This window comes from Styela clava, chromosome 4 (assembly GCF_964204865.1).
Source record: "Styela clava chromosome 4, kaStyClav1.hap1.2, whole genome shotgun sequence".
NCBI lineage: Eukaryota > Metazoa > Chordata > Ascidiacea > Stolidobranchia > Styelidae > Styela > Styela clava.
Window position 1 is genome coordinate 20,043,189 of NC_135253.1, and position 14,070 is coordinate 20,057,258.

At 33.3% G+C, this 14,070-nt stretch overlaps 3 protein-coding genes across 5 annotated transcripts in view; all 3 read right to left on the reverse strand.

Annotated features, from left to right (window-relative positions):
* The window catches only part of LOC120326334 (ubiquitin carboxyl-terminal hydrolase 2-like), a 29,945-nt gene extending 26,624 nt beyond the window's left edge, over nucleotides 1–3,321 (reverse strand). For 2 of the 3 annotated variants that reach the window (XM_039392604.2, XM_039392602.2), the window contains exons 1-4: nucleotides 3,207–3,320; nucleotides 1,491–1,544; nucleotides 645–761; nucleotides 162–225 (exon numbers count right to left, since the gene is read on the reverse strand). In XM_039392604.2, the coding sequence (XP_039248538.2) occupies nucleotides 162–225; nucleotides 645–761; nucleotides 1,491–1,544; nucleotides 3,207–3,220 (249 nt within the window). In that variant the 5' untranslated portion in view covers nucleotides 3,221–3,320. Of the gene's footprint in view, nucleotides 1–157; nucleotides 226–644; nucleotides 762–1,490; nucleotides 1,545–3,206 lie in introns of all 3 variants that reach the window. The other variant, XM_078111487.1, reaches the window with a different exon arrangement.
* Nucleotide 3,322: 1 nt separating this feature from the next.
* Nucleotides 3,323–13,964, reverse strand: LOC120326329 (uncharacterized). The gene has a single exon (XM_078111486.1). The coding sequence runs from the start codon at nucleotides 13,962–13,964 to the stop codon at nucleotides 11,472–11,474; it is 2,493 nt and encodes an 830-aa protein (XP_077967612.1). The 3' UTR covers nucleotides 3,323–11,471.
* Nucleotides 8,843–9,688, reverse strand: LOC120326352 (kelch-like protein 2). Its single transcript, XM_039392624.2, has one exon. It carries the CDS (start codon nucleotides 9,686–9,688, stop codon nucleotides 8,843–8,845), a length of 846 nt encoding a protein of 281 aa, XP_039248558.2.
* Nucleotides 13,965–14,070: the final 106 nt, after the last annotated feature.

The following is a 14,070-nucleotide window of genomic DNA, read 5'->3' on the forward strand; positions in this document are numbered from 1 at the left end:
TATAATTACTGGAATATACTCAATTCAACACATAAACTATTGGATAAAGTTAAATCAAAATCCCACTCAATAAGAAAAGGAGCCGAAGACAAAATTGTTAGTTACAGTTATTTCACCAAACATAATTAGAAGTGATGAAATTCTAAATTCTAATAACTTACTGCTCTTCCATATCTTGATGGTGAGTAGATGGGAGTATCATTGTATGAATTAAACTTCGGACGACTGATAGAAAAATAATAGAATAGTAAATACAAATAAAGGTGAAAACATTGACAATATAAAATGAATACAGGAAAGTTGAAATTTGTTTCGGTTTTAGGAAGAAATATTTTGATTGTTTTTACCTGGTGTAGTAGATTTTACTGATAAGACATAGTTCGAATCAAAATATTTTATTTAACATTATTATTAAATGGAATAAAAACACTCCAATCCAAATAGATTTTTTAATGAAGAATTCTATTTTTTGAATCAAGATATCTTATGATATAGATAAAATAAAGTAAATTTGAAATATTTAAAATCTATGTAAGTTAGAATTGAACGATGTTCATTTACTATTAGGACAGAAGTATCTCTAGGTATAAATAAATATAAAGGAACTTGAAAATGTGACTCGAGGAAAACTCAAAACAAAATACCTTTCCAACATTGAACGAGATCCTACAGCTCTTCTATCAGGATAGTCAAATTTATCTGGCAAGACATTTCTTGAACTCGATCCATAGTTAGCACTTGTGTATTTTGGGCTGAACAACCTGCAATTGTTTAAGATGATGCTTTGCGTTAGAATTCTCACAAATCAATCGAGATTTTTGCTGAACTTCAAAACTGGATAAATCTTCTTTCAATTCGATTGAACTTTATCAACATTTTTACTTCAATAGCCAATTCACAGCTAATCAAGAGCCGTACTACTAGAGTTGGAATTGAAATATATAAAGGGCACTCCAGATGTGTATGTACCAATATGGAGGTAACTAATTTTGTTCGCCTACTTTACATCAAGTTGTGTAAAGGGACTGAAACCTAATGGGCAGGGGGCATATTCACATGGCTAACACAGAGAGTCCCCGAACTTGTGATAGAACCAAAATAAGGAAAATCTGAATAAAATTATGGCCTAACCCTGACCTGGTACATTACGGGAGTACCTCATAAAGAATGTGCAATGAAATAAAATTGAGTCTGTTGAGACTATTCGAAACCCCTGCTTCCAATTATGCAATTTGTTTTGATTTGAATGATTTACCAAGTTTACACTAATTTGACAATGTTACATTAAGCATGGCCATTCAGCCTTCTCGTCTTTGACTGCAGCAGTTTTTGCTTTAGCCAGAGCTAAAATTTCAAAAAAAATGTCAAAATTGATCGACTTACAGTAGTTGAATAATAGTAATATTAACACTCAATATTATATTTATCTACTTCAATAACAAAGATTTTATTTAAAAATAATCCATAAATGTTGAAGGAAAAGTACTTACGTTGAACCAGATGATTCAAGATGACTCCTAGAATAGCTGCCACCAGAATAATACCTGAACAGTTCAAAGAAAAAATCACTTCACAGAAGGTTCAACTTTGCCATCAATGAGTTATTACTTGAAATGTTTGAAGACTAAGTGTTCTCCGACACTCACTCACAATTAATCGAAGGCGCTCCAGAAGTGTGTGTACCAATTTGGGGGTACCGGTAACTAATTTTGTTCGCCTCTTTACATCAAGTTGTGTGAAAGGACTGAAACCTATGGGCAGGGGGTATATTCACTTGGCTAACACACACAGTACCCGAACTCGTGATAGAACCAAAATAAGGAAAATCGGAATAAAATTATGGCCTAACCCTAACACACACTACGGGAGTACCGAACCACATGGTGATTATCTATGCCAGGGTGGTCCAAAGTAGTCGACTCCGCGGGCCACAAAACTATCTTTGCATTGTTCGCGGGCCATAATAGTACTAAGAATAAGTAAACAGTGCAATACAATACAAACACTTTTATTGTGCAAACACATTGATCAGTATTTGTCATTTATAGAGCTGACCCATGCAAAAACCATGACAGAAATTTACTAAAACCTGCAAAAGTCTCCATACCTACATATATTGCAAGATTTCAAACTCTTCATTACGGAAAAAATGCTTTCGCAAAAAATGTACGTGCTTTCGAACATCAATAGGTTTTCAATGCAAAATCTTAACTTTGGAAAATGCTCATTGCTTACAAGATTCTAAAATGCCGTTTAAAATTCAATTGTTTTTTCATCGACACAACTTGCAGACATATCAAGAAAGAATTGTGGTATTTTCCCCCTCCACATCCAGTTAAAGATTTGTTTCATTCTCAAACTCATGTTTACAAAATACCTTACATATAACTACAGATTGATTGGTTACATAATTTGAGGTACAGAAGGGTAATTAATAAACTTTCTGATATATAGGCAACATTTTTTGTAATACTATTGAGGCTGGTTTCAAAAAACACCAGGCATGAGTTATATTGTTCGGCCCTAACATTATTATTTAGTTATCAGGCATAGCGCCAACCTAGGCTAATAGAATCCGCATTCGATTTTAAGTTTTCTATATTGCGAAATTGTTAGCATATATTCTCGACCAAAACGATATGAAGCCAGATAACAATTTAGACTGCTAACGCCAAGCCCATCATTCAACTTTGTTAGTTGCCTCAGCTAGCCATAACACTATTCAATTCAGTGACATTATTGATGTAACAATAGGTCAAAAGATTTTTCTGGCTAATTTTATGACGAAACAACACAAAAATGATTACTCTCCGAATGCGACGCGGGCCGCAGAAAATGAAGCTGCGGGCCACAAGCCCGCGGGCCTGAGTTTGGGAGCACCCCGATCTATGCCATTACATGTAAATCCCAGAATTGCAGTTAATGAATGCTTTTAATAACAAATGAGATATTCCTCTTACTGTTTTGATAAAGATTGCAAGGTACTTCAGTAGTATGTGTACCAGATAATGGTTAGGCCATAATTTTATTCCGATTTTCCTTAGAGGACTGTCTGTGTTAGCCAAGTAAAAATCCCCCCTGCCCATAGACTTGATGAAAAATAGGCAAACAAAATTACGGTAGTCACTGATACCCTCATATTGGTACACAAACTTCGAAGGCGCCTTGCAATCCGACAAGATATTAAAAAAATTAAAGAAGCCTACCTGCCGTAGCTCATTTTGAACGGGGCTTAGGTGGTCCAGTGGTTACACAAAATGAAGTTGTCAGGCATTGATCTAGCAGGTATCATCCCAATGCTTGGAATCATAGATTATACTAACTGTGATTTAATTAAAATATACAAAAGGTCAGCAGGTCACAGTGCAAAGGTCAAATCACACATCACCCAAATAAATTACAAAATAGGTACAATAAATTCAGTGGATCCAACTTGATATCATAATACTAGAATCAACTTGACAAAACGAATATTCAGACAGTTGTACTCTATCAGAAAATATTCTCTAATAAATCAAACACGATTTATATAAAACAGAAGTTATCAACCTTTATTCTTTTATTTAGCACATGCAAATTTAACAAGAAAAATTTCTTCCATACTGTGTACGCTCTATTCCAGAGTAATGTAATTGAAATATGAAAAATGACGCTAGTCTAAACAGTCTCTCCATATTGGGAGCACAATATCATCTATTATGCAACAGAAGACATTGCAATTGGTATCGTATTCAACAGGTTTTCTTAATTTAAGTTGGTACACCCCCCCCCCCCCCAACTGATTCAGGTCAGATTCACTCCCAGGGGTGGTAATACACCTAGTTGAGAACCCACAATATAAGGCCTATGTTCTGTAAATAGCAATTCATTACATGATAACATAATAACACAAATATGGATCAAAAAATGAATACTATATGCAGAACATGTACGATGCAAATGAGTATTGACAAATTTCGAACAACTGACTGTACATCCCTGGCTAAGTCAGCATGAATAGACATTGGAATCATGGGCAAAACTTATATTGTTTGTTTCTTACTAGGTATGCATTTACATGGATATTGGAATCTGAATCATATTTTGAAACCTTCCCGAATCAGAAAGTCGTAGTCGAACTTTCGAATTCGTAAAAAGGATTAAGCTGAGACAATAAGAGAAGGCTTGCATACATACATTGCATACAAAGTTTTTTATTATCAAAATTTGTATTTCTGAGGAGTAAAGATTCCCTTCAACTAAGCGTCTGTAGCCAGGGTCTTTTTGTAATTGGATCCATTACTTTATAATTCTTCACAAACTGTAAATTCAGTGAGATAAGTGGCAATTTCTTGGTAAAACACAACTTCAATTTTGGAAACGAGCCATTTTAAAGTAGTATTAATTTGTCTCAATATATTTCTCAGAGATCCCTATTCCATGGACAATAGTTTGAAAATTTGAAAAAGTAGAATGACACACTTTCGAATATATACATTCATACTGATAGTTCAGGGAGTATCTAATATTTGAATACAACTGAAGAAAACGCATTATCATACATCTACGTTAAAAGCAAATTTGCTGAGCATACACAATTATGAGAATGAAAATATAACATGATATTGTCAATAAAACAACAAGAAAAATAGTAACAAAAATAAAATGAATCACGCAAATATTCTGTACAAGAACACAAATAACTACAATGAAATTTAGAAAGATGGCATGATGCTCTGAAATAATATTTGGAAAATATTTTAAAACTTTTCTTTTTTCAAAAATTATGATGAAAGGCAAATTTAAATCCATGTTATTTGAGGAAAGCTTGATTCCACGGCAAAATTTTTGCAAAAAACAGCATTTTTAAATTTATGAATCTTCCAAAATTTTTTCTGTGAATATCATCAATTTTAAATTGAATTTGGTCAAAATTCTTTACGAATCTTGAAAAAATTCTTCAACTTACAAATCAAATACATTGTTGAAATCAGACTATACAAGGAGAGAAAAATCATGACTGTAAAAAACAAATTGGCAATCATATCTCGAAAATTGCAAAGTTTAGTTGCAACTGAACTATTTTCATATTTACTTGTAGACAAGTTATTGAAGTAAATGGAACATCAATCACAAATAAATGGAAGAAGCTAAAAGCACATTATCAACATTGTAAAGAGTTTTCTACAGCATACAGCTTAGAAGCAAAGCTTTTCTAGCATCTAAAGATGGACGGTTTCCCTTGCGACTTAATCAAATAATTTTAAAAAATTCGATAATCATACTCTACTATAATAAATAAACAAGCTCGATGCGTCTGAAATATTGTTATCTGGAAGTTTTTGTCGAGCATTAGTGCCAGAATTAACTAGTGCTTACTGCATAGTTATCGGCTCAACATTAACCAATAAGATGCCATGCTTTTGAAATAGTTCTTTTATGCAGAAATACCTTGACCAGTAGATTTTTATATATTTCAGTTTTAGAATTGACAGAGTCAAGTAAATAAATGTTCAAACTTAAATGAAGCACAATGATAATTAAATAGCTTTGAGAGTTAAAGAAAGGTTCAAGAATAACTAGTGAACTGTTCACAAATGCAGACTTATAAATAAGATGACGGAAAACATATTTTTCAAATATACTTGGTTTGATCATCTTGCCATTCAGAAGCCTACGTGACACACTTGACATTGAATGCCATTTCTGCTTTCTATCAAATGTCAGAAAATGTCTACGCACAATCAGCATAACAGACTTCATTACTAAAAAAAGCTAGTCCTTCCTAAAATTAGCATTTCTATAAATATCGTTGTCTACTCATATAGAGCACTATTTAGAGAGAAAAACACCTTATGAAATGTCCGTTCCAAACTAAAATTTCCAAACAAAATTTATAGGGTCGGGCTAAACCCACTTGAGTGTCACAGAAAAATGATTTGAGTGAATTATGAGTAAGATGAGCCAAATTTGGGATACAATATCAAACAGTCATCAATAATCGTCCTACTATAATCTAGGTCTGGGAGAATAGACATAAAAAAATACTCCTTGAATTAACTAAGAACATGAGGCATCTCTTTGAATTCAGAGATAAAAGCAAACAATACAGCATTGTATCACATGAATGAATAGGAATCAATCAAAACAACAATAAAATTGTAAAATAACAAATAAACAAAATACAATCGGGAAAAGGGGAGTCACTTGGTCCTTGGAAAGTCAATCTCACTTTTTATTGACAACCGAAAGCTTGCGGTCTCTGAGTAAAATTCACAATTATTTCCTGAAATTCGCATAAAATTTAAAAATTTTTTATATTTTTATCGCTTTCAGTCCAAACAACGATCTAAAGTTACTTCGAATCGTTTCCATAAAAACTTTCAAATTTGAATCAAAACTGCAAATTTGGCTTTTTGATAAGCTTTCTGTGGAGAAGCATGCACTAACCATTCAACAAGTAACATATATCGCCGCATATTTAAGCCGACCCTAAAATGGTGAATTAATGAAAAATCACATATAAGCCAAACCTACAAATCGTTACATGCCGTACGCACTTATCACACCAAATGCTTTCAGAAGAGAATTAATGCAATCAGAGTTAAGAACGTATTAGCCGACCCCTTAGTTCAGCGTTTTTATTTTGAGTTTTAAACCTCAGCTTACATACGAAGATATACGGTATATCACAAAATATCAGTTGCTAGTCATTTTTCCATGACATACAACTCATTTCAATATATCTTTCAGCTAAAGATCACTACAATACCACACATAGATCATTTCTACGAATAAAAAAAATTTAAAATCCCTTTCTAAAACTACAATACAAACTATCTAAAACTGTCACAAACCATTCAGAACATAACATACAAATACTACAGCTTCACAACTCATAGGCCAGCTGCATTTGTTTGGCAATAAAACCACATCACAAGATGCCCTATGGGATTACTATGGGACATGGTGAATTAGTCTTGGATAATTAGTCAGTCATAAATAGCAGATTATGTAGTGAAATGAACAGCAATAAATAGAAAGAGAGGGAAGAAAACATTCAGCTTATTTAATATTAATTGCATTTTGATGTTACTTTTTAGTGCAAAACTAACCTATTACACGTAACCAGTTAGGAAATGTCATGTCCCTCTATTGAAAACTAACTCGACAATTGTTAACCATTATTTATCTACATGCTATCGCATTTCTTATCATAGTTGAAAAATGCTTGCCTAAAGAAGTCCCACTCCAGTCAGATGAAACGTTACAGAAATACATTGTGTTAGTGTGTAGCAAGACTCTTGAATCAAATATTACTGCCATAATTAACGCCGAATCTAATTAACAAGTTAACAAGCTAATTGACAAACAATACAGAGCACATTTATAACTACCATAAGCAATGAAACAACAGCTATATGGTAAACATACAAGGAACTCAATCAGTATTGATAAATAAAAACATATTTTTCAAATATTATTCAACAAAACAAAATGCCAAGAGTACTTTCTGCCACAGAATGAATAAAACCAAAAGCCCAAATTTTTATTCTATAAATCTGTATAAAACTGGCAATCGTATTAAGAAATTAAACTTTTACACCTCAAGTCATATATATAATCATTTCTGTTACAAATGTTGACTATTGAATCAATGAAAATATTAGAATATACCTGGAAATTGGAAAATAATTCAATAGTAATTTGAATACTAAATTGTTCATTGATGTTTATAATTGAAAATACTTATCAAAAATTTTAAAAGCTCTCGATTTCAAATATACGAGGCGTTGTGTCCATAAAGCCACCTTATCATTTAAATATTTATTATTTTTCTTTGTAATTAATTTCTTGAATTGTAAAATGACTTTATAGACTCACTGTACAATAGAAATCAAATTGGAAACACGCGTTTTTAGTCAAAATGGTGTTGGCCAATTAAAAATAATTGGACATACTGGATATTAAGAATTATTTGTTAATCAGCTAATCCTCAAAATATTAAATCATATTAAAATCACATTATAATTAATAATCAACTTGCTAACATAATAGAATATTCACAAAACGTACAAAAAACTTGAAACTTGCAGGAATAAGCCACTTCTAATCAAATTGATATTAAAATGAATAAATGAAACAGGTTTGAAAGCAATTTACAAAAACAACCGTGCTGTACAGTAAAGCATTCGAACAAGAAAGCTTTTGAACAAGAATCTTAAAAAGATTTTAATTTTTTTCTCAGGCGGTTCTAATCGCCATTGGATACACAACATCTGAATTCTAGGGCTGGGAATGGTTAACTAGTCAACTTTGTGGAAATTTATTTGAATAAAGCTAGAAAAGTACACAGTTGTGTGACATAGAGATGAAACAGCATATATGCCTTATCAATGAAAATTGAAATGTATTTTTGAAGTAATTGGCAAACAGAGAATGTGTATTATTCGGAACACAAAATAAATGGTTGCAAAGAATATCGGGGATGACACACACTCAACTATCAACAACAAAAATAACAGGGTAATTGGTTGATAAAATTACCTTATATGGGGAAAAATTTGAACAGAAAATTAGTTTTATCAATAACATTTAGTTTCATGACCTGAATTCTCAAATTAATAATTCATTTTCAAATGTAAATAAGTTCAATCTTGTTTTACTAAATAGTAAATTCTATAGGTGGGTAGCTAATTTTGGAAACCTGAAGAAAAGAAACTATGCAAACAATGAACAACAATAAAATTATTTCACAAATTACCAAGAAATTTAACTTGACGAATTCAAGACTAATTCATTTCTGCATAATTTTAAAATCCAAATAAAAAATAGTGCAATTTAATTAACTTGAATTTCAGAGTCAATGGTTCATTTCATTCATAATTTTTTCTCTCAGTTGAGCATCAGGTCCGGAACTGTTAGAAATCCTGGCAAATAAATGTTGCAAGAGATATTTCATGCATTCTTGGGATCGCATAACCATCGGTTCCCGACGAATGCTGTCATTCATAAACGCTACTGACAGATTATCGAGAGTTATTTTTTGTAGGAGCTCAAATAAATATGGTTCTCTCTGATCCATGTGGTGTTCCGTCCACTTTATAATCGAAGCCCAAATTTGCATTTCCTCAAGTGGGTGACTCAGTTGTTTATTGTCCAAAAGCCAAACCAATTCATCCTTTGAATAAATCACAAAAACATCCGTCATGAGTACTTTAATGCAATTCGATTTCAAAAACCTTTCCGTCTGTTCCACAATATCATCCCAATGGTATCGCCTGCCAACTCGTCTTATGGCCATTCCATTGTATACATCCATATCTTTGATGAAAATTTTTGCAGACATTTTTTCGATCTCCTTCAACCCAAAAAGATGTGCCGCTTCAGTGATTTCATCTAAATTATCATCATTGAGCTCGACCTCTCCCGTATACATGAAATCGATGCAGCTGCGCACAATCTCTGGTTCCAACTTTTCAAGAACGAGGACTTTTTCACCCCGAATATTACATTTTTTCAGCAGATCTTTGAAATAGTGAGAATGAGCGCACAATACTCCCCCATGAGCATGGATTTCTTTGTCCTTAACTTTGATTGTGACATCACAAAATATGTTTTGTAATCTCAAATCGTTCATGCATTTGTACATTGACACAAGTTTTGCAGGGCTGATGCCAGTTTTGGACTGATCCGGTTTACCAGACATTATTTTTACATTTCAAGACTACCTGTAAAAATACATTTCATTATTATAAACTGAACAGGTAATGAAAGAACAACAGTGCCTATCTGATGTAATGGTACAATGACACTTTTGAGTTTGCCAATTTGAGAAAAAATGACTATCAGAGCTATAGAACAGGGCTACTCAACTGGCGGAGCGCGGTCCAAATCCGGACCATTTGAACATAAAATTTGGATGGCGTCTGCTTGTTTATTTTGGCAGCATAAAAGCATCGTTTCATAGTTTTAGATGATTTTGATACAATTTAAATACACAGCTATACAGTTTGTCGTACTGGTACCGATGTACGATATTTGTGTCCATATTTGAGAGCCATTCATTGCTCTTGTATTTAATTTAATATTGCATTCGAAGTTTCGTTTATTTGATGAAATAGATTTTCTATAATGTTCGGTCCCCAGTAATTTTGAAGTTTCGTAAACGGACCATTGGTGATAATAGTTGAGTAGCTCTGCTATAGAGTACAGAAGTGTGGCTTGAGCTAAGTTAATTTAATATAATACAATATATAGGGTGTCCAAAAAGTCTTGAAATTTTTTAAATTGCGAAGGGAATTTATAGATATTGTTTTGGCAATCACAGATGTATTAAATGAAGTAAAAATACTTGAACAATTACTGATTAAAAAACAACAAACCTGGTTAAGATATATTGAGAACTGACTTCATACCAAAATTGAAATTGTAAAGGGACTTTATGGACACCCAATAACCTTCTTGACTAATGCAAACAAATGCTAATAAACGTGGTCCAACATTGAACAAAAAACGCACCAGTTATTATCACCACAAATTATAAGGTACTCCCGTAGTGTGTGTACCAGGTTTGGGCATAATTTTATTCAGATTTTCCTTATTTTAGTTCTTTTACGAGTTTGGACACGGTCTGTGTAAGCCAAGTGAACATACCCCCTGCCCACGAGTTTCAGTCCCTTTACACAACTTGATGTAAATAGGCGAACGAAATAAGTTACCTCCATATTGGTACACACACTTCTGAAGCACCAATTTTAATACCAACAAACCAAGCATTTAATATCACTGAAAATTATAGTCCGATAAAAAAAAATTTGAAAATAATGTAATAAAAAGCTGTCTTATCTTTATCAATAATGAGAAGTGGTCAACTAATGAGAATTATTGCCACAGGAAACAAATGGGCACAGAAAATAAATTGTTGAAAAAAAATAAAATATAACAAACTTGAACATAAGATATAAAATATATATAAAACTCTTCAACACTGAAGAGAGAGATTATGAATACAGTGGACCAACCAGGCCAAGTTATCTGCAGTTGAATGTCTATATACAAAATGCAATTCAACAATTTCTTTGTTTATTGAATTATTATGTATCATAAAATTAAATTAGTTGTCAGCACTTATTTTCTGTATCAATTAAATTCAGAAGCTCATCTATGAATAGTTTACCATTCAATACATGTTATGAAGTAGGAGATCCAGCCATCTTGATGACCACCTTGAAATATCACAATGATAGTATGATTGTCGATATGCAAGAACAATTGCTAAGGTGAACATGCGATTTAGATCGAAGATTTTAACCTGAAATTCCATAATAATTAGGTATACCACTTCCATAACTAGCCTAAAGAAAATCCATCAAATGGAAAAAATTAGTAAATTTTTAAAATAATGTTTACACATTCCCATATTTTACCTAGCTGATCATTTGCCTAGATTGTTAATTTTTTAACAGTTTGATTGAAAATATATCATTTATTTATTTATTTATTATTTTTGTTATAAACTTTGAAGGCACAATATAAGTCTTAGAGTTTGATTCCAATTTAATAACCTTCCTTGCATTATTAATATCCATTATTTTTTTGCAAGGACCTTCCGATTCGTCACGGTCTCGGAGAACTGATAGTGTCAATAGCTTTGTGCTGGCAGATCCAAGACACTTGGGTTGTTCATTAACTTGTTTATTTATGATTTCTGAATCCTGCTGTGTTTCTTTATCATTTGATTTATTATCTTCTTCCAGACTGCCTGAAATGGCATCATCATAATTCTCCATGGTTATAATAATATCAGTGACAGAATCTGATTCTGGCTTCACGCATGGTTGCACAATTGGTTTAGTTAGAACTGTCAGAGGCAGAGCTTCAACAGGCTGTGATCTCAGTAGTAATGGTGGTGTTATAAAATCGTTAACACTTTCATTATGTTCTTTGATAAGATAGCGACAAACTTGGTGCATATGGACACACATTGGTTGTGCACTGGTTTTAATCTCCTCTTCATTGTCAATATTACACGAACATGTCATTTGATGGGAACAGGCAGAGCAGTCACTGCATCTCAACGAACATCGCAATCTCGCTGTGCAGCAGCGCTCTGTTTTTATAGTAACTGTAAGATTCACAGAAACTTTTTTAATCTGAGAAATTTGTTCATCTACAGAATGAGTGAAGGCTGTTACAGTCCATTGGTTAGTTTTTCCTTTCACAGCAGATACAGAACCCAAAGACAGAGCCATGCTTTCGTTGTGTATTACTCCTGTTACTGTTCTATGATGAAATTCATTTTTCCCTTTGTGTAAATTTCGTAGTTTCATTAATACATTATCTCTTGTATATTTCATCAATGTCTTTACTAGAATATCCAATTGTTTTCTTTTTAGCGCTTCATGATAAATATGCTTCGAAAATCGTGAATGAAATATATCAAGAATCGAGTCTGCTGAATTAGCTGCGTCTGTTCTGTAGGCTGAAGCCCATAATTCAGCTTGAGACATATAGTTTGATTCAAAATATGACGCTAACGGTTCTGTCATATAATTTGATTTTAAATCTGCCAAACATTCATTAATTAGTTTAATAAAGTGGTATCCGGATGTTTCTCTTAGCACGGTTTCAAAGTTAGTAATCACTCTACTCCTTTCTGAATCTAAGTGAAATGTAGCAGCGCATTTACTTTGTAAAACCGACTTCCATTCATCTAACACATGCCAGCTCGATAGGAGCTTCCTCGGTCCAGCACCGAACGTAGAACACCAAATTTGAAACCAGTCATGACCGCCCGAGACACCAACAGGAGGTACGAACAGATAACCAGGCGTTAAAGTAAATCCATGTAAATTTTCTTTTATGCATTCAAAAAATATTCTCAAAACTTCTCCATCTTTTCTGTTGGATACACACCAAGCAACTGGATATGATTCTTTATTGTGATTCTCATCCGGTATGAGAACCTCTAATGCAAAAAGCTGAAAAGCATGATTATCTTTCACATTCACATCTGCAGCAGATGGACTTCCATTTGTAGCATCAACACACATAAATTGCCTAGGACCATGTTTTTGCAACATTTTTGATTGAAGAGGAGTTTGCAAAATAAGTAAAAAATCATCTTCTCTTAAATTGGAATATTTCTCTGTTGCGGATTCCTGCTGGTACTTGATTAACAACACGGGGTTATCCTCACTATGTTGCATTCCTTCTATCCATGCTTGAGCTGTGATGCCAGATTCACTACAATAGCGACCACGACTGGCCCTGATGCCACATTTTTTCTCAATGTTGTAAATATCTTGTAACGAAACGAGATGAACTCTACTTAACCCTGTACTTTGGTCCAAACTTCCTCTAATTTCGTCAAGAATTTTATGGCGGCTCATTCCACTTTTTAACTTTAATTCAATTTCTTTGCGATCCCTCCAATGTATTCGTGTATGTCCAAGTTCAAAACTATGTCCATAATGTTCTAAATAAGCTTCAACTTCTATGAGATTATTGTGCATCGGCCACGATGTCACTTTTAATGAAGACGTACATTCAACGCCAGTCTTGCAGGTACCTTGTTGTTTGGTTTGTTTCTTTGATGCAGAGCTGATGTACAACCCACCCCGATGACAATAATAACTAGTTGTTTTGCTTTCATTTTTGTTTGTTTGCCAACCTCGTCTTCTCATGTACGAACAATGATTTTTATCTTCAATTCTACTCAACCATTCAAAGAAATCTTCTTCTAGACGAAATCGAAAAGTACTTTTCGGTTGAGCAAATCCATGCACTGTTTGAAGATGTTTTCGCAGCCCAGGTATACGAGAACATCTGAATCCGCAACCGGACTCCAGACAAACCGCATCGGCAGCTTTCGATCGGCCAGGGATAAGTCGATTATTCTGACTTGTATCAATCTCAACTTCTTTCGCCTCAGTTACAGGCAATGATATGATATCGGAGGTGGATTCAGATGATTCGGCCATACTAAATATCAAACAGGAACAAGTTCTATTATTTACATTTATACAGGTGACCTCAGTGCCATCAAACTAGGGAACAAATATTCATAACTATGTTATAAATTGAAAC

What these genes read in the sequence shown, in the direction of transcription:
- LOC120326352 (XM_039392624.2), bottom strand. Translation starts at nt 9,688, where the DNA reads ATGTCTGGTAAACCGGATCAGTCCAAAACTGGCATCAGCCCTGCAAAA.
- LOC120326329 (XM_078111486.1), bottom strand. Translation starts at nt 13,964, where the DNA reads ATGGCCGAATCATCTGAATCCACCTCCGATATCATATCATTGCCTGTA.